Source organism: Arabidopsis thaliana, chromosome 3 (genome assembly GCF_000001735.4).
Source record: "Arabidopsis thaliana chromosome 3, partial sequence".
Lineage (NCBI taxonomy): Eukaryota > Viridiplantae > Streptophyta > Magnoliopsida > Brassicales > Brassicaceae > Arabidopsis > Arabidopsis thaliana.
In genome coordinates this window covers 9,903,955-9,929,689 of record NC_003074.8, presented here as the reverse complement: position 1 = coordinate 9,929,689, position 25,735 = coordinate 9,903,955, and the positions used below count along the sequence as shown (strand labels likewise).

Genomic DNA, 25,735 nt, shown 5'->3' with positions numbered 1-25,735 from the left:
TCATTACACGTAACTAAAGTTTTGTAAAAACTGGTGAGAGTGTATGTTACAAGACTAGATTTATCTGAACAAGAACTATAAAACAAAACTAGTAAAAATTTCTTGTTATCTAAGATATATTGAACACATGCAAAACCAAACCAAACCGGCCACTCATTTGGTTTATATGAGGAGCTCCAGAGGATGTACTGCTCTGTTTTAATTATCTAAATCGGTTTACTCAAAAAAACTCTCCGTTTTGTGTGAACCTAAAAAGTTTAGGGTTGTTCTATCTTGTAATGATGATGGATTAATGGTTTTTGCTATGAAAAGATATGGACGAAATAACAAACTTTGCTAAAGAGGTATGTTTTTGGTTCTCTCTAATTTTAGTTAAGAGACAATTCAGAGGTTAAGAATCTCCCATACAATTCGTGGTTGTTTTGTTGTGTTTGGTAATTAAAAAAAAGATTGGACTCTCTTTTTTTTTCTAGTGCGATCAATGGACGTTATCTTCCTCTAACTACTTTTCCTTTGGTCAACATTTTTTGTTGTCTTTTTGACTTTGCTCCGGCTTTTCCTACAACATGGGTTGTGGTGTTTCAAGGCCGGAGACAGATGAAGGACGACAAGAAGGATCTCGGCTAGGATCTATCGGTAAAGATAGCGAAACTGCTGATAGTTTCATATCCGATAAAGAGATTCTTGAGATATCTACCGATAGTAAAAGTTCCAAAACCAATGGTGAAAATACAACGAGTAGTAAAGAGGAGGAAAATGAATGGAAAGATGATGGACAAGAGAAAGGAGACGAGCTAAAACATTCACCTGAATCTCCGAGTTTTCGAATTTATTGTGTTTTCCCTAGAAATCCTAATGATGACAGTTAAGTTCGTTTGTAAACTAATCTATATATACATTTTTGGTATACTTTTTGGCCAAAAATCTCTATACTATTGACGAATAACATATTCTGTTCAATATCTAGTGTTTAATATATTTTTGGGTAGGAACTAAACTACATTTGATTAATACTAATACAATTGTTATATGTGTAGTCGTTGATGATTTGCAACGGAACAAGAACATATCAGACGAAAACAAGGTATATATATATATGAATTTTGAAAAACTTCATATGCATGCAACATTGTGTTTTCTGTTTACATTTTGAGTGCGAATATGAAGTAGTTTTACTAGTTGTGGTTGTAACCATAAATTTGATTACAACCACAAATATATCTAAAGCACTAACGTTTTTATGTTCAATTGATTAAGGAGCAGAAAGTAAAGAGGCAAGAAGCAGTAGGATTGAAAATAAGAAGAAGATTTAACAATGTCAAGAAGCTTCTAAGCCCTCCGACTGTACCTTCCTCCACAGCTAACCGCATTTGATTTTATTGGTTTTTAAATTCTTCATATTAAACTAATTGAGGTTTAGAGTGAAACTGTGGGGAAACTCATATGATGTGTTAGTGGCAAGAAGCTTTTTGACTACTTCTCTATTTTTTACCATTCTTAGACTCCTACTCCTCCAAATATGTGTAGCTACAATTGCATCAAAAACTCAAGTCCAATCAAGATTCCAATATCCACTGCATTATTATTACATCCATCTAAATGAACTCTTGAGTTTAGAACTCTCTACAACTGAAGCCTTGACAACACTTTTAAAACCATTGATCAGCACAAGCCTACCTTCAGAACATATGCTTAATGAGGATGAGAAAATAGCTCTCTTCAAATGATTTGAGTTCTTTAAAATGTATTTAGCCACTTCAACCTCATCTCGTTCCCATTCGTAGTCTTCCCACATGAATGTTTCGAGATGAAGCAACAAGCATTCAGGAACATTCTTTGGTCTAATCCATTGGTGAAGAGCCACAAGATCGAAATTCCAAAACGTGTTCTGAGACAAGCGAGGGCGAAAATGAAAAGTCAGCAAAAATCGTTGATTTACAACGTTAAGAGTTGCCTTTTTCAAACGACTAGTATTCCTTATTAGGATGTATTTCGCCACCTCTTTGTTCTCTTTTATTAGCCCTTCGTAATCTGTCCACACTAATGTCTCGAGACGGAGCAACAAACACTCATGCACATGTTTTGGTTTATTCCATCTCCGATAAAACTATAAATATTTTTGTCGATATTTTTTTCTCCTTTCTTTTGTATAGGAGCTGCAAAAGTACAAAATAAAATTTATCTACTGTATTATAGTTTCCACTAAAAGCTTCTCCAAAAGGACCAAAACCTCTTCACAAAACCCAAAATAGTATCACCTGATCAAATACATATGATGTTCGGAAATTTGCATTATCAAACGGTCAGACAAAGGCTATATACTAGAACTCGTATCCAATTAAACATCATAATTGGATAGTGACCACAAGGTAGATTCGAACACAAGCTTGCATGACTTTGAAGCTCTGACCACACTTTCCAATTCCTCCACCATTTCAAGATTCTCAAACATGTCTTGAGAATTGTTCTCTTCATAGATTTCTCTGGTGAAAGTCGCCCTCTTCAAACGATTTGTGTTCCTTAGGATGTATTTCGCCACCTCTTTTTCATCTTCTCCTATCCTTTTGCAGCCTTTCCAAATGAATGTCTCGAGATTAAACAACAAACATCCAGGAATATTCTTTGGTTGATCCCAATTCATACTGGCTAAATGATTGTTTTCACCAGACAATTTCTAAGACCAACGAAGGGGAAACACAATCAATGCTATTATTAAATCCATCACAAAATTTCAAACCAACTTGGAAAAATCGGTGAAAGATGAACATTGCTTACACCGTTGAGCTTGAGGACTTGCAATTTAGGAGAACTATCGAGCATCAACACAAGCAGATTCCACCACTCTGCTTTATTTGTATATAGCTCCAAAGATACCAACTGATAGAAGATGCTACCAGTTGGAAACTTAATCTATGCATGAGACAACAGAATTAGGAAAGTTACAATGTACTAATAACAACAACGTAAAACTGAATCAATATAATTGCAAGAAATGCTTACCTCTAAGTATGATGATATCTTCAAAGACATGCGTTTGACTGAAGTAAGAGATCTAAGAAGGTTCTCAACGTATGAAGCGATGGGATAACCATCCACAGTAACTTGCCTATCTGTCAGACTTACCTCCACCAACTCAGGTGAATTCTCAATCAGATAAGCCTTGTCACCTAAAATCTTCAAGTATTTCAAAGAAGGAGCATTTATCACATAGACTGAGTCTTCATCATCATCAAATTCAGTAGTAAGTGTTAGCCTCTTCAAGGATGGCACCGCAATAGTGAAAGTTGTCACATCAGCTTGTATAACTCGATGGACCACCAAATTTTCCAGGCTAATACAACCAGATAAAAGGTTAACAACTGATTCATCGTCTGTGTACTCAACCCCATCTAGGTGTAGAGTTCTAAGAGACTTCAAAAAAACCGGAGAAGGGACATCTATAAGAACGTTATGACCGAGTGTCAATGTCTCTAGTGATTCGCAGTTACACAAGCTTAAAGGAAATGTAAAGGACTCTTGAAAGCCATTAACATAGAGTACCAGCTCACGTATATGGCGTCCAAACGCAATTCCCATCAATATCCCAGTATGCATATGAGACACAAAATCATAATCTATTACAAGATGCAAACTCTGTAGAAACGAAGCTTGATGTGAAAGCAAACACCTGTTGACATTATCAGGAAACATCCAATCATCAAACTTAAGCCGAGGCAACATCTTCCAAAGAGACCTCCATCGTTTAGACAAGACACTCATGGCTACTACTTTTTTTGTTGGAAGTAAAGACAATATCTGCAGAAGCAAAGCTTCAGGCAACTCACTGATCCTGTCCTCATTACTCAAACTTTGACCACAACTTTTGCTGTAAAGAGAAAAGCCCCTAATTCAAGAAACGAAAGGGTGTTAAAGAAACCCTAAGAACAGTTCATAGAATTAAGTAAGCACACATAGAAGAAACATACCCTCGATTCATTGTCACCGACAACAAACGAAGTGAATCAAAATCTCCTCTTAATCAATACCTTCCGAGTACTATCGCATTTATAATCGCAGACGCATCGCAACACTGCAAACGATAGCTCTTCGATAGAGAACAACTGAATTCCTAATGGTCATCAAATCCAGCTGCGTTAAGGAGGACAAATAAGTTCGACCGCTGTGAATATCGGCTGCGGTGAGGAGACAAAAACAGTTCTAACGTTAGGGTTTCAGAGAATATAACTGGAATACATAAACTTATATAGAACAAGAATCCATGAATACTAAGAGACATTGTCAAGAAGAGATGAATACAATATTCAAGGTATTGAGAAAAACGAAGAGACAAGTCAAAGAGAGTAATCACAGTATTTAAGTATTAACTCTTAACGTCAAAGAGAGTAATCACAGGATTGAGAGAGACGAACAGACAAGTCAAACCAAAACTTTGCGTCTTTAAACCGAATGTATAGTTGCGGTTCGTCATACCGTTTACTTATGAAGATTAAGAACCGAATAAACTATCCGGTTAAATTTGACACAAAAAAAACTATTCGGTTAAGCTGAAATATAAAAGAAAAACATTATTCAATTAAAATTTGGTTATGTTGGTTTTAAGATTTATTTTGGAGAAATGGGATAAAAAGATAAATAATTAAAATATTGTCTATCATGCATTTTATATTCATAATTTTTCCTCAATCTAAGAAAAGTCACGTATTATTATTCTGGTTCGGTTTAGAAGGGATAAATTTCGGTTTGATATAGTGAAATTCTTAGTGCTTAGTTAATTCCTTGATTTGGGTTTGTTAGCAAAAATTAATCGTTTTTAAACCTTTGGATTTCTGTAAGATTTGGTGCACTCCAAAACTTAAATTCGGGAAATTCGGAATTATGTTTAGTTTTTAGTCATTTTTATTTAGTTTCAACTATGTTTAGTATACAAATTACCAAAAATATTATGTTAACAATCAATGTTAATTTTGATCACTCATTAAAGCCAAAGAGAATTGCTCATAAGAACAACACAAGATTCTTTAAAACAAATTTTCAGTTATAACATTCTCTTCTTGACGTGAACGTCTTTAAATACAAAACAGAAGCAAACTTGATCCTAGAAACAAGGAAGTTAGAAAGTGGTAAGTGGAAAGTAGAAAGTGGAGACACTACTTCTCCTATTAATAAACAGATAATTAAAAGACACTACTGTACTTATATATTAGGATAGTGACCACAAGCTAGTTTCGAACGCAAGCTTGCATGACTTTGAAGCTCTGACCACACTTTCCAATTCCTCCACCATTTCAAGATTCTCAAACATGTCTTGAGAATTGTTCTCTTCATAGATTTCTCTGGTGAAAGTCGCCCTCTTCAAACGATTTGTGTTCCTTAGGATGTATTTCGCCACCTCTTTTTCATCTTCTCCTATCCTTTTGCAGCCTTTCCACATGAATGTCTCGAGATTAAACAACAAACATCCAGGAATATTCTTTGGTTGATCCCAATTCATACTGGCTAAATGATTGTTTTCACCAGACAATTTCTGAGACCAACGAAGGGGGAACACAATGTATGCTATTATTAGATCAATCACAAAATTTAAAACCAATTCGTAAAATTTGCTGACAGATGAACATTGCTTACGCCGATGAGCTTGAGGACTTGCAATTTAGGAGAACTATCGAGCATGAGCACAAGTAGATTCCACCACTCTGCTTTATTTGTATATAGCTCCAAAGATACCAACTGATAGAAGAAGCTACCAGTTGGAAACTTAATCTGATTATACATGAGGCAATATTAGCACAAAAACAATGTCATAACAACAAGTGACCCGAATAATTATTGCAAGAAAACTTTAACTCCAAGGGTGATAAAGCCAAGGAAAGACGTTTGACTGAAGTGAGGGTTTCCAAAAGCTTCTCATTGATTATCTTAGAGACATTCATAATAGTTGCCTCCACCAACTCCGGTGCGTTCTCAATCAGACAAGACTCGAGAGCCTTAAACCCATCAATCTTCAAGTACTTCAATGAAGGAGCATTTATCACATAGCCCGTACAGTATTCTCCATCATTGTCATCATAAATTGTTAGTCTCTGTAAAGATGGCACTGCAATAGTGAAAGTCTCCACTTCCAGTAGATTTCCTCGATACACAACCAAATTTTCAAGATTAGGGCAGCCAGATAAAAGGTTATAAACCGAATCATCGTATTTGTAATCCACATTCTCAAGACGCAGAGTTCTAAGAGACTTGAGACAAGCCGGAGAAGGGACATCAACGAGTACCCAACTCCTCAGTGTCAAGCTCTCTAGTGTTTCACAGTTATACAAGCCTGTAGGAAATATGAAAGACCCTTTCACAGATTCAACATGGAGTACCAAATCACGCACATGGCGTGCGTATGCAATTCCAATCCACATTCCAACTTCCACCGAACGACATTCGCCAAACCTGAATCCGAGATGCAAACTCTCAAGAAAAGGAGCTTTATTGGAAAGCAAAAGCCTGCAAACAATCTCTGAGTATGTCTCATCTTCACTTTGATTGTTTTCATAATCAAACTTGAGTGTAGGTACCAACTTCCAGAGAGACCTCCATGGTTTAGACAAAACACTAGTGGTAACAACATCTTTTACTGGAAGCATAGACAATATCTGCAGAAGCAGAGCTTCGGGCAAGTCACTGATCCTGTCTTCATTCACACCATTTCCATTTCTCAAACTTTCAAATACCCAAAAAAAACATGAATCAATTGGTTTGGAACTAACAATTTAAGAGAACCCTAGAACAGTTGATAGGATTCAGAGAGAAAACAATTGTTCATAAAAACATACCATCGTTTCATTTTCGTTGATAGAGACGCAAACGCCGTTTCAACTCCAAAGCATTAGAGAAAGAATCAACTCAAATCGGAGTTTCGACCACTAAGAGAATTTACAGCGTAAGTTAGGGTTTCAGAGGAGGCGGAGCTGAGTGAGTCATTTTCTACAATTACCTTTTTACTCGGGCCGGATGAGATATTTATTTACCGATACAAACCGGATGAAAACCAAAACATCCCTCAATTTCGATTTTGCTTAATTTCGGTTTTAATGTACCGGAAAATTATTCAAAATCCAAACAACAATCTCTTCACAAAAAAACGCCTTAGCTTAAAATTTGGTTACAAACATTAAACTCTCAACTAAGTCGGAAAATTTGACTGGTCTTTCCTAATCAGTTAAAATAACAGAACACTAAAGATAACAAAAGATTCTCACAAACATATAAGTTTCATATGAACACAAGCTGACATGAATTTGAAGCCCTGACCACGCTTTTGAGCTCACCAACCATCTCAACTCTCTTGTCCGGATTAATTTCAATTATGGAGAAAGTTGCCTTTTTCAAACGCCTAGCGTTCCTTAGGATATATTTCGCCAGCTCTATCTCATTTTCTAGTTTCCCTTCATAACATGTCCACACAAATGTTTCGAGGTGGAGCAACAAACATTCAGGAACATTCTTCGGTTCATTCCATTTCTCCCAAGGCCTCTGTTCCTGAGACTAACGAGGAGGAAACACAAAATAAATCACATAAATTAGATCATTAAACCGCAAAACTGAGCTGGAAACATTGTTGAAAGATGAACTTACTGTCATGAAATCGAAGATCTTGAGGACTTGTAAATTAGGAGAAGTGTCGAGCATGAGCGTAAGCAGATTCCACCACTTAGGTTTATATGTGGATAGCTCCAAATATGTCAAGTGATAAAAGGTATTACTGATAGGAGGAAGTGAAAAAATCTATACATGAAAGGCAATATTAGTAGAGAAACAATGCAATAACTAATAACTGGATTTAATCACAGGAAAACCTTACCTCCACGAGTGAAACCTTCAAGGAAAGACGTTGGACTGAAGCAAGGGATCCAAGAATGCTCTCAAAGACTTTAAAAGACACATCAATAATACTTGCCTCCACCAGCTCAGGTGTATTCTCAATTATACAAGTCCTATCATCTACAATAATACCTTCAATCTTCAAGTATTTCAAAGATGGAGTATTTACCACAAAGACAGAAAACTCTTCATAATACTCAACAATAACTGTTAACCTCTGCAAGGATGGTACCGCAATAGTAAAAGTCTTCACATTAAGATCTGTAGTTTGATGAATCACCAAATTTTCCAGGCTAATACAACCAGCTAAAAGGTTAACAACTGATTCATCGTTTACAAACTCCACTTCGTGAAGGTTTAGAGTTCTAAGGGACTTGAGACAAACCGGAAAAGGGACATCTATAAGAATGCAATGGTAGAGTTCCAAGGTCTCTAGAGTTTCGGAGTTATACAAACTTGTAGGAAATTTGAACCAATCCCCAGAGTAAACTTTGAGTACCAACTTACGCAGTTGGCGTCCAAACGCAATTCCAATCAATATCTCAAAATCCATTATACGAGGGTCACACCCAAAGTTCATATTGAGATGCAAACTCTGTAGAAACGGAGCTTGATGTGAAAACAAACACTTGCTGACATTATATGAAAACCTCTCAAGATCATTTGTGAAATAGTAAAAAAAACTCAAGACTCGGCACCATCTTCCAAAGAAACCTCCATCGTTTAGCCAAAACACTCACTGCGACCACTTCTTTTGTTGGAAGTAAAGATAATATCTGCAGAAGCAAAGCTTCAGGTAACTGACTGATCCTATCCTCATTGCTCAAACTCTGACCACAACTTTTGCTGTGAAACAAAAAGCCCCAAAACTCAATAAACGAAATAACACTAACTTAGTTTGGAGCTTACAGTGTAAAAAACCATAAGGACAATTCATAGACCTAATCACTCATTGCTCAAACTTTCACCACAGCGTTTACTAACTTAGTTTGGAACTTCAGTGTAAAAAATCCTAAGAACAGTTCATAAGAAATAAGCACACATAGAGGAAACATACCATCGTTTCATTGTCATCGAAAGCAATCGAATTGCAATAAGATCTCCTATTGAATTATTATTCCTTCCCGAGTACTATCGCATTTACAAACGCTATTTCAATCCCCTTCAAAACGCAGATGCATCGCAACACTCCAAACGCTAGCTCTTCGATAGAGAATAAATCAATTCCTAGTGATCTTCAAATCCAGCTGAGTTAAGGGAGGACGAAGTAGTTCGAGGGCTGTGAAAATCGACGGCGGTGGAGACAAAAAAACACGGCTGAGGTTAGGGTTTCAGAAAATAATGAAGCGGAGGCGGAATGTGAAAAATGAAGACGATATCGGCCAAAATTAATCCACTTGCGTCTTTAAACCGGATTTATATTTCCGGTTCGAAATCATACTGTTTACTTGTGCCGATTTTTGGTCTCATTTTGGTAATTTGTATTTAATTGCAGTAACTTACTAAGTAGAAACTAATGAGCTTGAGTAGTTGTAAATTAGGAGAATTATCAAGCATGAGCGTAACTGCGTAAGTAGATTCCACCAAACAGACTTGGTCTTAAGTATATGGATTATCAAAGCTCCATTTTTCAATGATCATATTGGGGTATCGGGCAAAGTAAAGAAATATTCAATCACCATTATCCACATCACATTATCCTGAAACTCTCATAAGTTTCATACATGTCTACACTCTATAACAACACGGTTAAAAACTTGATTTGCATACAAAAAGGTCAGGTAACACTATTGTGGTTATAACTAACACTTGACACCATTGTTGTTGTAAAGCTCTTTTTCAATCATTTAGTCCCATTCTGTAGGCAAAAAATTGTATTAGCAAAGAACTCTCATATTGATTATGTACAAGAACATCTATAAATGTAGGTCTTCTTTTACATTTAAATTATCAATATCACTATCAACATCTAAAAAAAACTGTATCAGTTTTGTTTACTATATTTTGCACCATTAAATACGCATCTAATCAGAGTTTGTTATTGTGCCTTTAGAAGTTTTTCTCAAATAACAAATATGGATCCGGTATCATTAGGCTTTGATGGAAAACTCTCGTACATCATATAGTGAAAAAACAGTATTTAATCATTTAATTATCATGATACTGACAATTTTAGAGTAAAATATACTTGGTTATTTTTAAATATTTAGTATTTTAATTTTTATGTAACTTTTATTAATTATTAGAATTTTTATGTATATAAATTTACATCTCATACAATTTTAGATATTTAAAACATAATAAGAATTTATTAAATTAATCAAGTATTGTAGTAAAACCATTATTTGTGTTTAAATTTCGTCAAATTTGTATATTCTTATCTCCTTAGTTTAGTTAATGAGCTCCCAAAACTCCACGACATATGTTTTATAAATTTTAATTACCTGTATCTTTTAAAAACGAAATTCATGGTTAACCGTACTAATATGTTGGCAAATGTTTTAGAGAAAAATGAAATTTTGTCTTGATAGTAATCAGACTATGGTAAAAAAAAGAAAGAAGAATGTACTATAGATGTAAACAAAGTTGTTATAGGAACATGTTCATTGCATATTACAAACCAAATATTAAAGAGTGTAGATTTGAAGCTTAAACTAGCAATAAACATACTAGTTTGATATTAATATCTAAAATAGATTTGAAGCTTAAATTTTCTTGACCAACGAACAGATTATTTGGACTTTAATTAACTCAGGGGATATTAAATATCTAATGCAATTAAATACAACTTTTGTTTTGATTCAAAAGAAACAATTAATAACTTGTCAAAAAAAAAAGGGAAGAGATGTTTGACCCTCCCACTGGCGGTCAAACCCAAATAATGATAATCACTTTCTTTCCCTGTCATCAATCTTTGACTTTTGACTCTTCCTTATCATCCGTTACGATTTCGCCACGTGTATTTTCATCTCTCTTCATATAAATACTTAACGCCGTTGGATCATCCTTCGTTGCTTGCTGTTATCTGGGTTCCGTCTCCGTCTCTCTCTGTTTCTTCGATCTGTTTTTTTTTGACCAAAGAAACTTTTTTTTTTTGGTCTTCCTTATTCTTTCTTCAATGTCGTTGAACATATCTGACGATACTTGAATCTCACTCTTTCTTCTCTTCTATTCTCTGTTTTTAGTCACAATTTCATCTATATCTCCTCTCACTTTTGTTTTTGAGAATTTTCGATCCCAAGCTTTTCTCAGAGAATTTTGACTGGAAATTTCGTAATTAGGGTTTTTGATTTGAGGCATTATTCTACGATGAAAGCTTCGATTGAGAAGTTAAGGAGATTAACATCGCATTCACATAAGGTTGATGTGAAGGAGAAAGGAGATGTCATGGCTACAACACAAATCGACGAACTCGATCGAGCCGGGAAGGTAACACAACTTACGCTAACTTCGAAAATTTATCGTAATTTGATGTTCATACGAAGTTGGGTTTTGTTGCGGAATCGTCGAGATTTTAGTAGGGTTTATGCTTTGTAATTGCGTACTCGTTGTTCGATCGAGTTTCTGATTTACTTAATTCGCCGGAAAATGTTCTATTTGAAACCTTTTTTAGGAGTGAAGAACAAATTTAGAAACTTTTGAATTGGTAGCTAATTTTATCATTTAGATGAGATTTAGGGCTTTCTATGGAAGATGGACTATTTTAGTTATGGAATTTGACTTTTAAACTGTATCAAAAAGTTTCCATTTTTACTTAGACACTATTCTCTTGTGGTTCTCAGGATATGCAAGATATGAGAGAATGTTACGATAGACTACTCGCTGCAGCTGCTGCCACGGCAAATAGCGCATATGGTAAAGAAACATCCAATTGTCTGTTATATGCAAAATGCAAGTAGGTTTCTTAAGAAACATTCTTACACTTTATTGTTGTACTTTGGTGGATTGTAGAGTTCTCTGAGTCGTTGGGAGAAATGGGTTCTTGTTTGGAGCAAATCGCGCCTCATAACGACGAAGAGAGCAGTAAGTATTATAGAACTTTACTTTCCTGTGTAGAATTTCTATGATGTATTGTAACATTGTTTTCTTCTGTAGGTAGAATCTTGTTTATGTTGGGTAAAGTACAGAGTGAGCTTCAAAGACTTCTTGACACATATGTAAGTTGTTTGTTACAAACATGAATTCCGCAAAAGCTCTATTTATTACTCTATGAAAGCTTACTCTGATCATGGTTTTCGTTCTTCAGCGTAGTCATATATTCGAAACTATTACATCCCCGTCCGAGGCGCTTCTCAAGGACCTCAGATATGTTGAGGTATACCATAATTTACTACTCTTGTATTCAAGGAACGCTTTTACTTTTTATGTTTACTCATCTTTTTATCATCATAAATGAGCAGGATATGAAGCAACAATGCGACGGGAAGAGGTTTATTACTTTTCTAACACTGGAGTTTTTATTTTATAGTTTAGATAAAGTTTCCTTCAACAACTTCTTTACCTGTAAACTCTCAGGAATGTGTATGAGATGTCGCTAGTGAAAGAGAAAGGAAGGCCTAAAAGCAGTAAAGGAGAGAGACATATTCCTCCTGAGTCTCGACCTGCTTACAGTGAGTTTCATGATGAAGCCACAATGTGCATTTTTCGATTGAAATCGCTTAAAGAAGGACAAGCTCGTAGTCTCCTAATACAAGCAGTCCGTCACCACACTGCTCAGGTAAAGCTTATGTTCAAATTTCGTCTGTTTGTTTCATTTCTCATGAACTTTGGTGATCGTCTGTTGTGTTTCTGACGGTTCTTTCTTATGATTCTTTATAGATGCGTTTGTTTCACACTGGACTGAAATCGCTCGAGGCAGTTGAGCGTCATGTAAAAGTTGCTGTAGAGAAACAACACATTGACTGTGATCTATCTGTTCATGGGAACGAGATGGAAGCTAGCGAGGATGATGATGATGATGGCCGATACATGAATAGAGAAGGAGAACTCAGTTTTGATTACAGAACAAATGAGCAGAAGGTAGAAGCTTCTTCTCTCTCTACACCATGGGCCACAAAGGTAAGTTGATTTGACGGTAAAGCGATAAATACACACATTACCTATAAAACTTGTTCTTATGCTCTTCTCTTTTTATCTAGATGGATGATACAGACCTCTCGTTTCCTCGCCCTTCTACAACAAGACCAGCAGCGGTATGTTTTTTTCCAATATTTGTGTACCAAATGCTCTCAACTGCGATTAATCGGGTTGATGAGAGTCTAGTGTGATAAGTATTTTACTTCTCTCTTGCACAGGTAAATGCTGATCATAGAGAAGAATATCCAGTTTCAACCCGCGATAAGTATTTGAGCAGCCATTCAGCTCCGTTGTTCCCAGAAAAGAAACCTGATGTATCAGAGAGGTTGAGACAGGCGAATCCATCTTTTAATGCCTACGTATTACCAACACCAAATGATTCAAGGTACTCAAAACCGGTTTCCCAAGCATTAAATCCGAGGCCAACAAACCACAGTGCCGGAAACATATGGCATTCATCTCCGTTAGAGCCGATAAAAAGCGGGAAAGATGGGAAAGACGCCGAAAGCAACAGCTTCTACGGCCGCCTCCCTCGGCCTTCTACAACAGACACGCATCATCATCAGCAGCAAGCAGCAGGAAGACATGCATTTTCTGGACCTCTCAGACCGTCCTCAACAAAACCCATCACCATGGCTGACAGTTATTCAGGCGCTTTTTGTCCTCTGCCGACTCCTCCAGTACTCCAATCTCACCCTCATTCATCATCTTCTCCAAGAGTCTCCCCTACCGCTTCACCTCCTCCTGCTTCTTCCCCAAGGCTCAACGAGCTTCACGAGCTTCCAAGACCCCCAGGCCACTTTGCACCACCTCCAAGACGAGCCAAGTCCCCTGGTCTGGTTGGTCACTCAGCGCCTCTAACCGCATGGAACCAAGAAAGAAGCACTGTCACTGTTGCTGTTCCGTCCGCCACCAACATTGTGGCCTCGCCGCTTCCGGTTCCTCCGTTGGTTGTCCCTAGAAGCTACTCTATACCTTCAAGAAACCAGAGAGTTGTTTCTCAACGGCTGGTCGAAAGGAGAGATGATATAGTAGCATCCCCACCGTTAACACCAATGAGCCTGTCTAGGCCACTTCCTCAAGCCACAGGAGTTGCTCAGACCAGTCAAATCAGAGGTATAATCGATTCTTTCAAACTCATTTTATGCGTTTACGTGAAATAATCTTACAGAAAAAGAATGATATTTTTGAAACATAAAAGCATGTTCAGTTTTCCATAAAACACAAATGAAATGTTCTTGTTTAACTTTTGTTTGCGTTTGGCGTTTAGAATGACACTTTCAATCTACACGCAAACGCAAACGACTCGAAAATGTAACTGCATGAAGTATTTTTAAAATGTAATTGCATGATTCATAAATGGAATTTGTTTGCTGTGGATTTATTGAAACCTCCATAGGTTATTAATCATGCAGGAGTAGGAAAGCTGATCGAACGATGAGGCTTCCGCGTCTGCGTCACGTTTGACCAAAACGCTGATTGTACAAATTCAGAGATCTTCACAAGTGAATATAGAAGTCAGTATATGTATTATTCTTTAGTTGGTTAATCTCCTTTTTTTTTTCCCATTGTAAATCTGAAGCCTCTGCTCTTTATTCCCTTTTCATTTTCAATCCCCTCAATTTTTCTTCTTTCATCCCCTTCTATATCCGAAACCTCAAAATAAAATTTTCAAAAATGCAAAAGTATATAACGTATGAAACTAAGTCTATGTCTGTCCATTTCCGTTGTCGGGATGGGAAGGCCCCCAAAGTGCGTTTAAGATAGCGTAAAACCGTCTAATACAAAATGCATAGTTCCAACGCGTAAAAAGGTAACTTCTATAGTTTAAACGTCATCTCGACATCTAGGATTTGCGGATTAGACCGCTTTTATTTATCGTTCACAAATTTCAGTCTGTAGCACGATCGAGAAAAATAAAAGAAATCTGCCGCGATGGATTGATGTTCACCTTAAGAATAAGATGGCCTAATTCGTTAGCTGTTTAGACTACTTTTACTATAACATTCATTCAAATCCCAGTGGTTTTAGGCGATCACCTACACCTATTTGAAAAGAAACGGATGTAAAACGAGAAAATCAGGATGGATAAGCAATGGAGAGGTTTTCCCTCCCTCTTAAATTTATTTATGCAGAATAACAAAAATTAAGTCTATAAATTTATTTTAATTTTTTATTTGATATATATATATATTTTTAAAATTTATTTCTTAATAAAATTTCCACAAACATATGATAAAAGAAATTAATACGTGGCGGATATCTTGGGACTAGAGGAAGGAGGGAGAGAAGGAGCTTAAGAGAGCATTCGTCGTCGTCAATGGAGATCTTCTCTGCGTCTGCTTCTCTAACTTTAACTGGATTCGTTCCTCGTCTTCTTCCCTTGCTCTCTCCTCAAGCTCGAACTACTCTCTGCAAGCCGTTGCTGTCTTCTTCTTCTACTAGACTCATTTCTTGTCACAGTCGTATAGCTCCGTCTCGGTCTCTCGCAGATCAATCCGCCTCTACTGGTTAGTTTTCAAACCCTAATTTGGAACTTGAGAGATGCCTAAGTCTAGCGAAATCGTTAGATTGATTGTGTACCAACTGTTCGACGATATGTCTGATGCTGAATTAGTCTAAATTTTGGTGTGTTTTTTTTGTCTTACATTGATGCTATTAGTAAATTGCTACTCTAACAAACGAAGAAATTTTACTAAGTTATCTAAATGTTTTGTTTCGGTTTATTCTTTGTTGCGTAGGGATCAGTGTTGTTGATTCGGATCCCATTGATGTTGTAAAGGTGAGAGTTTTCATAAGAACCATCTTATACAGATGTAACCAGCTTTTGCTTCCTCTTTACTTCAGAAGTTCCTTAACCATTTTCCGTCTGAAACTCAGAGGAAAGCTATGGACATAGCCCCTGAACTGAAAGGAGCTTCCATATTTCTGGTTGGTAAGGCCGGCTTGGCTAAGATTTTTTAAGCTGCAAGCTCCCGTTTTTGAAGTGTGTACTTCATATGGATGGATACTGATGTGTGAGCATTAACAATTTGGAATAGGAATTAATAACTCTATTAAAACGAACACGGGGAAGCTTTTGGCTGAGGCATTACGATATTACTACTTTGATAGGTAAGCACTCATAAGTTCATCATAAGTTCTACTTTTAGTTTTTTTTTGAAACCCTTATAGTTGTTTAGAGTGGCCTGAATTTCAGACATTTCTTACTGTTACTAACTGTATTTATCTTCGTTTCAATCCAATTTATCCTTGTGCAATCCAGTTTATCCGAGCATTAGTGTTAAGCTTTAAGCTCTAAGCTCTCTCTTTTGGACCTTTACCTCCATAACATAGGGTTGTCCGTTGCCACCATAATGTTTCTCCTCGTCTTGAAATAAATTCACATTGAATGTTTGTAAGTACTTTCACATTACTCTAACTTTAGTTTACTTTGATTGGGTAGTGATAATTTGATCACAGAGGCGGCTGGTGGAAATGTGTCTGCTCAAGCTTTGAAGGAAGCTGATGAGAAGGCTTTTCAAGAATCAGAGGTAAACTATATATCGTTTGATCTGCATTTTTATCGTACAAATGCATCTCTGGTCCAGTTCCTGAAAGAGTATTGATCGCACTTACAAAAATGGTTTTTGACGATGACTTTCTAACATGTTTCTGCAGACTGAAGTGCTGAAGCAGCTATCATCTATGGGTCGGCTTGTAGTTTGCGCTGGAGATGGTGCGGTCCAAAGCTTGAGAAATCTGTATGTTCTATATAAGTTTCACTAGTTTCTCTCTAGCAGTTCATTCTTTTAGAAGACATACACACGCTGCTTATATCTGTTTAATATCTCTCCCGTCTGTTCTCATTTGATCGTAAATATTTGAACAGTGCACTTCTTAGACACGGGATCTCCATATGGATCGATGTTCCTCTGGATATCACTGCTAAAGGGGATGATGATTCATTCCACTCAGAACCTTCCCCTGAGGTTTTTCTTCCTTCTTTCCTCTGAGCTGCATAAATTTCCTATTTGGCCTTATTACAGAGAAACTGACTTTCATGATGGATGAATCCAGTTGTTTGACACACTAAAAGCGAGTTACGAGAAATCAAGAAAGGGTTACGAAACAGCAGATGTATCCATTTCCCTTGAAAGTAAGGATCTATCACAAGTCAAATAATATTCATGACAATTTTTATTATGTGACTGATTCTGCTTTGTTACACGGAAACAGAAATAGCTACAAAGCTAGAATTTGAAGACTTGGAAGCAGTAACTTCTGAAGACATTGCTTTGGAGGTAAAGTCTTGAGCTCTTTTTGGTTATCATTTTAACTTATGGTTACAAATGTTAAAATTTTATGAACAATGTTCTTCAGATTCTGAAAGAAATAGAGAAGTTGACAAGAGTGAAGAAAATGATGGAAGAAGCTTCTCGACCTTTCTAGGTCGATTTTACACTCTCATTCATAGTATGATTTATGTTGTATATCATCTCGACATTAATATAGCTTTTTTTGCATAAAATCACTCATATGATTTTTAATTTCATAGTCGACATGTGTTATACAAAGAGGCTCAGCTTTGGGTGGTGGAGGAGAAGGATCATCAATCTGTCGCCTTCTCTCACGTGAGATCGATAACGTGCTGGGCTTAATATATTGATCCACTAGTATGTGGGCCTTGATTATGGCCCACTAATGGATAAGAGTGAGAAATAGTGAAAGGGCACAAAATAGCTCATCCCAATTCCCAACAGCTTTCTTGTCTCTCCCGTCTTTTAAAAACAAAACATAATTAATTCTCCATTTTTTCTCTGTTCGTTTGAGTTGTTTTTTTCTTACGGTAAAAAGACAATAAAAACGGTAAGGTTTATTTTTGTTTATAGATTAATTAAAGATCTAATGTAATAAAAAGTATGAGAAATTCTTGTTTCTATGCTTTGAAATTTGAAATTTGAGCTTTCATTGTATAAAAAAAAGAATCAAAGAATGTTTTTAATCTGGGAAAAACAAACTTTAACGTATTTTGATAAAGGTTAAAAAATGGTAATTAGAAGAAAAAAGAAAAAGAGAGCGATGTTAATGGCGATGAGCTTATTGGGATTTGTTATATAAAAAAAACAGATTGAAAGATAAGAGAAGAAGAGAGAGAGGTACCTCTTGCTTCTTCTTTCTCTCACGCACCTCTTTGAAGATTCTTCTTCTCTTACCTTTTGGATTCGTCTCTTCTTCTTGATTTTGAGTTTGATTCTAATTTTGGATCCAGAGGGTTTATTTATGTGAATGATTCCGATTTTGGGGAACTTGTTCGTCTGAAATGTTTTGTTGAACCGGTTGCGTCATCGGTGCGTCTTTTCATGGTCGTTAAGAGTTTCATGATTGCATCGGTGTTGTGAGTTTTACGATGCTGTTGTTGTTGATGAGCTGATTTTTTTTTTTTTTTTTTCTGGTGATTATTTGTCTCCTATGTGAAACATTCTTAAGTATTTTTGATCAGATTGATTTGATCACAAGTTTATCCCGTTGCAATCTCTCTGTTTCATTTTGTGAACGCTCATGTGGATCATTGATTTGTTTGATCACTTGTGGAAGATTTTTTTCCCAGTGTTCGATTATTTGTATTTTGCTTAACTTTTTTATTATAGTGATGTTTGCTTGAAACTTATAACACTTGAGAATTTGTGATGATCATTTTTGTTGGAATGGCTGTTATTGTATGAACTCTTCTTCTTGCTTAGTAGTGTTATTAATAATTTGGGTTTTATGGCGTATGTTTCCGGATCATGATTTGTTTGATCGTTTCTTATTCTTGTAGCTGGAATTAGTCATAACTTCTTTTGACCATTCCTGATTAACTTCTGCACTTTGTGTTCTATTGATGATTAAGGTTAACAGTCTAGCAGAACAAATTTGGTTGTATTTACTTACTGTGTCATTGATTCGCTTTCTCCGTTTTATTTGTTTCAGGAAAGGGTAACTGCAATGAACTCTGTATCTGTCACCCTTGCATTTCATGTAACTTCAGACTGTTCTGCCGTAAACCAATGTCGGATAAATGTTAAGTGTTTGGTTTCTTGTATGCGGGTCAGTAAGCAAGCAATGCACGAGTTGTGGATGCCTGTGACTGATACATAATTCTAGATTTTTATTTATTGTTCTGTTAGAGATAGAGTTAGTCAGTATTGTTTATTTTCAAGGATTTGGTAGTTTCTAGGGAGTTTTTAGATAATTAGGGATTTGGAAACTCACATCTCAGAAGTGACCATAAACCCTTTTACTTGATAAGAGCATTAGTTATGGGTCTGCCACAGACTGCTTCAAGTGAACAATCCCAGGAAGCTTTGTCTACTCCAAGTTGTAGCCTTTCGCAAAGTCTGCCTGTGTATGCTACTTCCCATGATTCAGATGTTCTTAACAGTGGAAGTGAGGAAGGAATTTGCTCTTCCATTGCAGAGTTTGATAGAAAAACATCATTGGAGCCTCTGGAGTTCACTGATGATTCGTGTAGATTCCGTGGGACTTGTGTTGTTACCTCATCAAGTGCTCATGGATCGACTAGTTATGCTGCAGGTAAGGTTAGTTCGAGTCTTACTGGAGCTAGAAGGATAGTTGGTTTTGCGTCAGGCGAAACAAGCTCACTGGACAACAAACAAACGAGTGTCGCTGTTGATCACTCTCTATCATCCACTGTTGGAGTTGCAGGAGTAGATATCGGTGGAGCATTAGTCAGGAAACGAGTACTCTCCCCCTTAAATACTCTTTTCCCTGTCAAATTCAGAGGTGACCTGCATGATATCAGCTGTGGTAACCACCAACAAATTACTTATTCTGGTCAGTCTAATGGATTCTGCAACTCTGTCGCACAAGATCACATAAAGGCTAATACCCCTAGTAGGTTACATCTCTCCACTACTCCTACAACCACAAGTTGCTGGGAGTGGAAGAATGTCTCAAACAGTGGTAGACTCTCGTCTATGGTCTTCACTGATGGTCCATTGCTTGACTCTGTAGATCTCCGCCAACCCGTCAAAGGAGGTGAGGTTTGCTTATATTCCCCACTATATGAAACGTCTAGCACACCCAATAAGCCCTTACCTTGTGATAAGGAAATATCTGTCTCTCCGCCGCTTTGTCTGTCACCACTTGGTCCGAAGTTTTCTGAGAGAGTAAAAGCTGTAAGAAGTTGCCAAACTGGGAAAATACTGGAAGATTTAAGGAATATCAGTGAAGAAGCAGAATTAAGAGTTGATCGTAGATTGTTTGATGATGCATATGCCATTAGGAGAGCGTTTTCAATGGAGAGAAGTACTGAATCAGCTCCTGCATCTCCATGTAAAAGGTTCATTAGAAGCTTGAGTGGACGGCCTATTCAGAGGTCATTGGTTGGTTCTTTTGAGGAGTCACTCTTGACAGGACGATTGTCATGCGGGCCAACAAATCAGGTTTTCATCTTCAACTCTGCTGCTTTAATGACTTACTTTATATGTCAAAAGATAGTAATGAAAGAAAAATGTGCCGCATTAGAAATTGAGGATTGGTAAAACTGGCTATAGCAGAAGACTGTTTATAGTTTTTATTGTATATATGCAACAACTAAAAGGAAAAAGTCGTTATCACTTTTTTGTTTGTTTTGTAATTTAGATTCTTGACTTCTGTCTGCTTTTTGTGTACAGAAGATTGACGGCTTTCTTGCCGTTCTTAGTATTGCTGGGGGAAACATCTCTCCAAAATCACAGAAGCTTCCATTCTCAGTAACTAGTGCTGGTGATGATTGCCTCTTGTTATACTACGCCTCCATAGATCTCGCTGGAGGATCTAAATTGAACAAATTCTGGGGCCAAAAAGTGAAAACAAGTCAAATGAACTCTGATGCCCAGAGTTCGAAGAGCCAACTGCGGATCCCCATGAAGGGTCGGATTCAACTGGTATCTCCTTTCTCTTTATTTTTTTTGTTCTATTTATTCTGCGTTTAGTATAGATGCTACTGGATTATCAAGGTATGGCTAAAAGCTCATTTGCCGGTTGCAGTAGATATCATTCGTCATAACCGCAATTTTCTCGTGTAAATGATTTTAAAAGACTAATTAGTGGGTTAACAGCTGCATTCTGCAATTCTCCCTGGATTCCAAATAGCCAAGTGCGTATGAAGTATGAGTTAGACATTTCTTTGAATGTTGAATCGTCACCTAAACATTTGTAATTGTAATCCATGTCAAGTGTCAGTGCTAAATATGTCTAATAGGCTAAGTTAAACTGTTTGTCAATGTTGCTGATAGATAGTGTCAAAAAGCTTCTGAATCTTCACTCATGACATAAACTGTTCTATTGCAGGTTCTTAGTAACCCTGAGAAAACACCTCTTCACACCTTCCTCTGTAACTATGACTTGACTGATATGCCAGCTGGAACAAAGGTAATAGAGAACATAAAAGATAACACCGTTTTATTTGTTTTCATTTTAAGAAGAGGAAATGAGTTTTTTTTTTTGTGGAAACTAAAATCATTAGGGAATGATATAATGTGTCTGCTATAGACATAAAGAGTAATTGTATCACTTCTGGGAAAGCACTAGGCTTCAAGCAAAACTTGATGAAGTCGTAGTTTTCATTTGCTCTTGTTTCGCCTTTTGAACTCATCATTGCATGTTCTCTGTTGTATGGAAATTGAAGTTTGAACATTAGTTTTCGTTTTTTTTTGGTATTATGCAGACGTTCTTGCGCCAAAAGGTTACACTGGGATCATCTAATCCAACTAGTGAAGCAACGCAAGAGAACACTAGAAAAGCCACAAGCTTGGAAAAAGAAAACTCTAAACATGGGGACAAAGAGAGTTGTGAAGGATCTGATTCAGTAGATTCAGTGGAAGGAGATGTGTTGCATGAAAGTGGAAAAATCTGTTTAAAGCCGTCGAAAGAATGTAACGGTGGTTCTGGTGCTCTACGCTACGCTCTTCATCTGAGATTTCTTTGCCCATTACCTAAGAAAAGTTCAAAGAAATCTGAAGAAACCGAATCCACGGGGCAAAAGAAAAACTTGGATTCAGATGGGAAGAGGAGATTCTATCTGTACAATGACTTAAGAGTCGTGTTTCCTCAACGTCACACAGATTCCGATGAAGGAAAGGTACGTATGAGATTTGTGTGTTTTGAGTGTTGACCATCGTTTTGCAAATCAGCAAATAGCTAAAATTAGTTGAGTTTTATTTTTGTAAAAGTGATAACAAAAATCATTTATTTGTCTGTGTTGCAGTTGAATGTCGAGTACCATTACCCTGAAAACCCAAGATACTTCGACATCACCGAGTGAGAACTTAACTTCATGGTTACACAAGCTCAATGATTTTCTTGTTTAAGAAGAAATCAATGGACTTTTTCTGTACATACAAATTTATAGTCACAAATCAGAATGGCTCTGACCCACTTTGTACAGTTTACCATTTCCGGGTTCTCGTAAAACTGAATAATAATAAAACCGAGTTTCAAAAGGGTTTCTTTTTGCTCAAGTTATCTATAAAACAAGCTGGTACGAAAAAGGGATAATTTTATTGTGATAGTGTCAGAGCCAAGGACGAACACGGTTTAGTTTGGTTTTGATAAATTATCAATACAACAATGAAATAATCATTTTATTGTAAGATTAACTAAACGAAACATATATACATATATTTCTTATATTGAAAATGTGAAAATATCACTTTAACTAAATAAAAAAAATAGATTGTTTTTACAAAAACATAACTAAAAAATACTATAAACGATGCGGAAGTAAGTATAAACAATAACATGTTTATTTTTAGCAAAAAGACTTAAATCTGTAACTAATTAGTACAAAAAAATCCAATACACAGATCATTTGTCAACTATCAATCATTATTTTTGTATTGAGTTTGTTACCTCAATTATTAATAGAATATTTACAATAATAGAAATACAAGTATGTGTGTATATAACACTTCAAACATAAAACTAACTAGTTTAATTACCTACAAATAAATATAGCAAAAAATTCAAAAACAAATACCAAGAAATGAAAAACCTCTCAATCTTTCTATTTGTTGTTGGGCTTTGCATGATTAGTGATGTATACGGAAAAAAATCTACGATTACGGTCAAGAATGAATTAAATCCCAAAAACAAGAATATCCTCAAGGTGCATTGTAAATCCAAAAACAACGATATTGGTGTAAAATATCTCAAAATTGGAGAAGTTATGTCATTCAGCTTCAAGACCAACTTTTGGGGAACGACGGAATTTTGGTGCAACTTATATAAAGGACCTGATTATAAGCGTTATAGAGGTATTACTGCATATCAAGCTATAGGTTTGTTCGCCAAAGATGGATCATCGTATAATTGGTTAGCTAGAGATGATGGAATCTATTTTCATAAGGATTCGTTGCCTAGCTACTATAAAACTTATTGGCTATAAGTTTTACTGAAACAATAAAAGAAAAGAGAAAAAGAAATGGCAAAAATGTAAGAAAATGTAAACTATAAAATTTGGGATAAAAAATATGAATTTTCGAAACGTCATTTAATCGTAAACTTTAGTTTCACTTTTCGATAAAAATGTCAAGTTTCGTTAAGTGGGTCATTCTAGACACCTTATAAAGTTTTTGTTAATTAGACGTTTATGGGTTTAACAATCAGCTAGAAATCTCCGTTAAATGAAAACGACGTCATTTGAAGTCTTCTGCCAACATTATTTCATTAAAAAATAAGACGAATATAGCATTTGTGACGATTCAAATTGCTGACATGTTGCACTCATATGAAATTCTCAATCATTGAGCTACAATAACAGTTTGTATTAGAACAAACAGAACAAATATATAGACTAAACATTTCTAAATATATATATAGTAAACATTTATTTCTTCTGTATTTGGAAAATTATTCTTTTTTAAATTAGAAAAAATGGAATATCAAAAATTAAATATAACAAACCTTCATTTTTATAAGTTTACTAAAGCAATATGTCATATTAATGAAAATAATGGTATATTCAATTGGAAAAATAGAAATGTCTTAGATTTTAAAATAAGTGATATTGCTACTTTAGATTTTGTGTTAACGTTTAGAAGAAAAAGGATTTGTGAGTAGACCCATAAATTGACTTTATAACTCGTAAATTAAATCGGTCGTTATAATTTTTTTTCTAAAGCATTGTAACGTTATATCTTACAAAACTAATATGATTTTATTTAGGTTCTTCTGTAATATTAGTATAGATATGTTATTCATAGTACCCAAAAAAAAACTACTACTTTATTTATTAGAGAAAAAAAGGGCAAGCTCTAGAATTAAAATTTCATAATTTTTAGTAGATGTTACAATAAGTATAAAGGTGGGCTCTGAAATCTTGTTTTGCTCAAAAGTACTCGTAAAAGAAATTTTTTACTGTATTAAGATATAGTTTCAAAAGTGTTTCATATTGCTCAAGTTATTTATAAAACAAGCTGAGACGAAAAATGGGTAATTCTAGTGTATTTAAAGCCATGATACATGAAAATGAAGCATAAGAGTGACTGACGTGGAGGTTTTCTTAAGAACTGATTGGTGGGAATATGAGTAGTGACTTGGCAAACGATGATTGGGTGAATCTGAAATTGAGAGAAGAAAGTTGATCAAGTTGTGAAGCTATAAACAGAGCTGAAGATCATTTGTGGATTCATAACCAAGAAAAGTTTGTTAGTTTCTTCTTCAAATTTGTTTCTGTTGTTAGGGTCTCTCATCTCGAGAGCTGGATGATGATTGAAGCTGCGTTACAAAAACATATTACTCAAAATACTACAAACTATACTAAAGACTTATTTGTCAACTATAAGTATAAGTATAAACAATAACATGTTTATAAGCGAAAAGACTTATATCTATAATTAATTACACAAAAGTCCAATACGCAGATCATTTGTCAACTATCAATCATTAGTTTGTATTGAGTTGCTACCTCAACTATTAATAGAAAATTTAAAATAATAAAGAGAAATGTAATTGCTAAAATACCAGCATGTGTATATATAACACTTCAAAGAGAAAACTAACTAGTTTACCTAAACAAAAGTATTCTATATAACAATGAAAAATCTCTCAATCTTTCTATTTCTTTTTGGGCTTTGCATATTGGTGATGTATACATGAAAAAATCTATGTTTACGGTCATGACCGAATTCAGTCGCAAAAGCAAGAAAATCGTCAAGGTGCATTGTATATATATAAAAACAATATAGGTATAAAATATATCAAAAATGGAAAAGTTATGTCATTCAGCTTTAAACCAACGTTTGGGGAACGACGGGATTTTGGTGCGACATATATAAAGGACCTGATTATAAGAATTTTATAGGTTTTACTACATATCATGCGAAAGGTTTGTTTGTTAAGGGTAGATCATCATATAATTAGTTAGCTAGAGATGATAAAATCTATTTTCTTGAGGATTTGTTGCCTAGTTACTAGCTATAAGTTTTATTGGAAACAATAAAAGAAAAAAAAAACTACTACTTATTTATTAGAGAAAAAAGGGCAAGCTTTAGAATTAAAATTTCATAATTTTTAGTAGATGTCATAAGTAGTGAGGCGTTGTATACAAAAAGTGAACTCTATAATCTATAGGATTGCCCTGAAGTACTTGTAAAAAAATAGTTTATTAAGATATAGTTGATCGATTAATTCGGCATTTGCACTTTTTGTTTATGCCAAAATAAAAGACATTATAAGTACATAGATTATGAAGGTTAATATTAACAACTTATCTGAGATTCCATTTTGGTGGACATATCATTTGCTGCAAATGATGTAATGCAAG

At 35.5% G+C, this 25,735-nt stretch overlaps 8 protein-coding genes, 1 long non-coding RNA gene and 1 pseudogene across 28 annotated transcripts; 6 read left to right on the top strand and 4 right to left on the bottom strand.

The window, feature by feature from the left end:
* Positions 1-420: 420 nt before the first annotated feature.
* Positions 421-2,167, top strand: AT3G26934 (uncharacterized protein). Its single transcript, NM_001084744.2, has 3 exons — positions 421-864; positions 1,038-1,084; positions 1,258-2,167. Exons 1-3 carry the CDS (start codon positions 567-569, stop codon positions 1,372-1,374), a joined length of 462 nt encoding a protein of 153 aa, NP_001078213.1. The 5' UTR covers positions 421-566; the 3' UTR covers positions 1,375-2,167.
* AT3G05125 lies at positions 1,801-2,079 on the bottom strand. Its single transcript, NR_141152.1, has one exon. It is a non-coding gene; the product is annotated as an other RNA (long non-coding RNA).
* Positions 2,168-2,296: 129 nt separating the features above from the next.
* On the bottom strand, positions 2,297-4,135 carry AT3G26930 (Protein with RNI-like/FBD-like domain). Of its 2 annotated transcripts, NM_001338845.1 has the most exons (4): positions 3,966-4,135; positions 3,001-3,883; positions 2,776-2,910; positions 2,297-2,674 (listed from the first exon to the last, which is right to left on the bottom strand). In NM_001338845.1, the coding sequence occupies exons 1-4, from the start codon at positions 3,974-3,976 to the stop codon at positions 2,339-2,341; spliced, it is 1,365 nt and encodes a 454-aa protein (NP_001327583.1). In that variant the 5' UTR covers positions 3,977-4,135; the 3' UTR covers positions 2,297-2,338. The 2 variants fall into 2 exon arrangements, with proteins under 2 accessions (NP_001327583.1, NP_189328.2); NM_113605.3 differs by lacking the exon at positions 3,966-4,135 and having other exon boundaries at positions 3,001-3,936.
* Positions 4,136-4,964: 829 nt separating this feature from the next.
* Positions 4,965-6,971, bottom strand: AT3G26922 (F-box/RNI-like superfamily protein). 5 transcript variants are annotated; one of them, NM_001338843.1, is made up of 4 exons: positions 6,822-6,967; positions 6,568-6,708; positions 5,626-6,492; positions 5,018-5,524 (listed from the first exon to the last, which is right to left on the bottom strand). In NM_001338843.1, exons 1-3 carry the CDS (start codon positions 6,830-6,832, stop codon positions 5,799-5,801), a joined length of 846 nt encoding a protein of 281 aa, NP_001326310.1. In that variant the 5' UTR covers positions 6,833-6,967; the 3' UTR covers positions 5,018-5,524; positions 5,626-5,798. The 5 variants fall into 5 exon arrangements, with proteins under 5 accessions (NP_001154649.1, NP_001326312.1, NP_001326310.1 ...); NM_001161177.2 differs by having other exon boundaries at positions 4,965-5,524; positions 5,626-6,708; positions 6,822-6,971; NM_001338842.1 differs by having other exon boundaries at positions 5,626-6,679; positions 6,822-6,971.
* A 76-nt stretch (positions 6,972-7,047) lies between these two features.
* AT3G26920 (FBD / Leucine Rich Repeat domains containing protein) lies at positions 7,048-9,261 on the bottom strand. 3 transcript variants are annotated; one of them, NM_001203054.1, is made up of 5 exons: positions 8,927-9,255; positions 8,002-8,715; positions 7,850-7,884; positions 7,624-7,773; positions 7,078-7,533 (listed from the first exon to the last, which is right to left on the bottom strand). In NM_001203054.1, the coding sequence occupies exons 2-5, from the start codon at positions 8,447-8,449 to the stop codon at positions 7,261-7,263; spliced, it is 906 nt and encodes a 301-aa protein (NP_001189983.1). In that variant the 5' UTR covers positions 8,450-8,715; positions 8,927-9,255; the 3' UTR covers positions 7,078-7,260. The 3 variants fall into 3 exon arrangements, with proteins under 3 accessions (NP_189327.5, NP_001327287.1, NP_001189983.1); NM_113604.7 differs by having other exon boundaries at positions 7,048-7,533; positions 7,850-8,715; positions 8,927-9,261; NM_001338840.1 differs by having other exon boundaries at positions 7,048-7,533; positions 7,850-9,261.
* Positions 9,262-10,879: 1,618 nt separating this feature from the next.
* AT3G26910 (hydroxyproline-rich glycoprotein family protein) lies at positions 10,880-14,731 on the top strand. Of its 3 annotated transcripts, none has more exons than NM_001035701.2 (11): positions 10,880-11,298; positions 11,652-11,724; positions 11,821-11,892; positions 11,965-12,026; positions 12,116-12,184; positions 12,270-12,298; positions 12,385-12,586; positions 12,688-12,927; positions 13,008-13,061; positions 13,164-14,061; positions 14,361-14,731. In NM_001035701.2, exons 1-11 carry the CDS (start codon positions 11,179-11,181, stop codon positions 14,384-14,386), a joined length of 1,845 nt encoding a protein of 614 aa, NP_001030778.1. In that variant the 5' UTR covers positions 10,880-11,178; the 3' UTR covers positions 14,387-14,731. The 3 variants fall into 3 exon arrangements, with proteins under 3 accessions (NP_001030778.1, NP_189326.2, NP_001326313.1); NM_113603.5 differs by having other exon boundaries at positions 14,345-14,731; NM_001338839.1 differs by having other exon boundaries at positions 13,164-14,731.
* Positions 14,732-15,171: 440 nt separating this feature from the next.
* SKL1 (shikimate kinase like 1) lies at positions 15,172-17,817 on the top strand. Of its 3 annotated transcripts, none has more exons than NM_001125239.1 (11): positions 15,176-15,455; positions 15,687-15,727; positions 15,826-15,880; positions 15,987-16,059; positions 16,391-16,478; positions 16,606-16,688; positions 16,817-16,916; positions 17,005-17,083; positions 17,164-17,228; positions 17,308-17,400; positions 17,483-17,817. In NM_001125239.1, exons 1-10 carry the CDS (start codon positions 15,266-15,268, stop codon positions 17,374-17,376), a joined length of 843 nt encoding a protein of 280 aa, NP_001118711.1. In that variant the 5' UTR covers positions 15,176-15,265; the 3' UTR covers positions 17,377-17,400; positions 17,483-17,817. The 3 variants fall into 3 exon arrangements, with proteins under 3 accessions (NP_189325.2, NP_001118711.1, NP_001118712.1); NM_001125240.1 differs by having other exon boundaries at positions 17,308-17,376; positions 17,483-17,749; NM_113602.4 differs by having other exon boundaries at positions 15,172-15,455; positions 17,308-17,485.
* AT3G26890 (meiosis chromosome segregation family protein) lies at positions 17,757-22,540 on the top strand. 8 transcript variants are annotated; one of them, NM_001203053.1, is made up of 7 exons: positions 17,930-18,322; positions 18,746-18,817; positions 18,898-20,372; positions 20,607-20,855; positions 21,262-21,342; positions 21,638-22,051; positions 22,178-22,456. In NM_001203053.1, the coding sequence occupies exons 3-7, from the start codon at positions 19,227-19,229 to the stop codon at positions 22,232-22,234; spliced, it is 1,947 nt and encodes a 648-aa protein (NP_001189982.1). In that variant the 5' UTR covers positions 17,930-18,322; positions 18,746-18,817; positions 18,898-19,226; the 3' UTR covers positions 22,235-22,456. The 8 variants fall into 8 exon arrangements, with proteins under 8 accessions (NP_001118709.1, NP_001118710.1, NP_001325688.1 ...); NM_001035700.1 differs by having other exon boundaries at positions 18,074-18,275; positions 20,604-20,855; positions 22,178-22,428; NM_001125237.1 differs by lacking the exons at positions 17,930-18,322; positions 18,746-18,817 and adding an exon at positions 17,757-17,793 and having other exon boundaries at positions 20,604-20,855; positions 22,178-22,428.
* A 368-nt stretch (positions 22,541-22,908) lies between these two features.
* Positions 22,909-23,622, top strand: AT3G26880 (Plant self-incompatibility protein S1 family). Its single transcript, NM_113600.2, has one exon. It carries the CDS (start codon positions 22,955-22,957, stop codon positions 23,354-23,356), a length of 402 nt encoding a protein of 133 aa, NP_189323.1. The 5' UTR covers positions 22,909-22,954; the 3' UTR covers positions 23,357-23,622.
* A 1,383-nt stretch (positions 23,623-25,005) lies between these two features.
* AT3G26872 lies at positions 25,006-25,383 on the top strand (annotated as a pseudogene). The gene has a single exon.
* Positions 25,384-25,735: the final 352 nt, after the last annotated feature.

Excerpts from the sequence above, each read along its gene's own strand:
- AT3G26880 (NM_113600.2), top strand. The coding sequence starts at position 22,955 with ATGAAAAACCTCTCAATCTTTCTATTTGTTGTTGGGCTTTGCATGATT.
- AT3G26934 (NM_001084744.2), top strand. The coding sequence starts at position 567 with ATGGGTTGTGGTGTTTCAAGGCCGGAGACAGATGAAGGACGACAAGAA. Across the intron at positions 865-1,037 it reads TAGAAATCCTAATGATGACA|TCGTTGATGATTTGCAACGG; the intron begins GTTAAGTTCGTT and ends TTATATGTGTAG. Across the intron at positions 1,085-1,257 it reads ACATATCAGACGAAAACAAG|GAGCAGAAAGTAAAGAGGCA; the intron begins GTATATATATAT and ends CAATTGATTAAG.
- AT3G26910 (NM_001338839.1), top strand. The coding sequence starts at position 11,179 with ATGAAAGCTTCGATTGAGAAGTTAAGGAGATTAACATCGCATTCACAT. Across the intron at positions 11,893-11,964 it reads TCATAACGACGAAGAGAGCA|GTAGAATCTTGTTTATGTTG; the intron begins GTAAGTATTATA and ends TTTCTTCTGTAG. Across the intron at positions 13,062-13,163 it reads CTACAACAAGACCAGCAGCG|GTAAATGCTGATCATAGAGA; the intron begins GTATGTTTTTTT and ends TCTCTTGCACAG.
- AT3G26930 (NM_001338845.1), bottom strand. Across the intron at positions 2,911-3,000 it reads AGATATCATCATACTTAGAG|ATTAAGTTTCCAACTGGTAG; the intron begins GTAAGCATTTCT and ends TCTCATGCATAG. Across the intron at positions 2,675-2,775 it reads AAGTCCTCAAGCTCAACGGT|AAATTGTCTGGTGAAAACAA; the intron begins GTAAGCAATGTT and ends CGTTGGTCTTAG.
- AT3G26890 (NM_180306.3), top strand. The coding sequence starts at position 19,227 with ATGGGTCTGCCACAGACTGCTTCAAGTGAACAATCCCAGGAAGCTTTG. Across the intron at positions 20,373-20,603 it reads CATGCGGGCCAACAAATCAG|AAGATTGACGGCTTTCTTGC; the intron begins GTTTTCATCTTC and ends TTTTGTGTACAG. Across the intron at positions 21,343-21,637 it reads ATATGCCAGCTGGAACAAAG|ACGTTCTTGCGCCAAAAGGT; the intron begins GTAATAGAGAAC and ends GGTATTATGCAG.
- AT3G26920 (NM_001338840.1), bottom strand. The coding sequence starts at position 8,449 with ATGAACTTTGGGTGTGACCCTCGTATAATGGATTTTGAGATATTGATT. Across the intron at positions 7,774-7,849 it reads TGAAGGTTTCACTCGTGGAG|ATTTTTTCACTTCCTCCTAT; the intron begins GTAAGGTTTTCC and ends TTTCATGTATAG. Across the intron at positions 7,534-7,623 it reads AGATCTTCGATTTCATGACA|TCTCAGGAACAGAGGCCTTG; the intron begins GTAAGTTCATCT and ends CCTCCTCGTTAG.
- SKL1 (NM_001125239.1), top strand. The coding sequence starts at position 15,266 with ATGGAGATCTTCTCTGCGTCTGCTTCTCTAACTTTAACTGGATTCGTT. Across the intron at positions 15,456-15,686 it reads AGATCAATCCGCCTCTACTG|GGATCAGTGTTGTTGATTCG; the intron begins GTTAGTTTTCAA and ends TTTGTTGCGTAG. Across the intron at positions 15,728-15,825 it reads ATCCCATTGATGTTGTAAAG|AGGAAAGCTATGGACATAGC; the intron begins GTGAGAGTTTTC and ends TCTGAAACTCAG.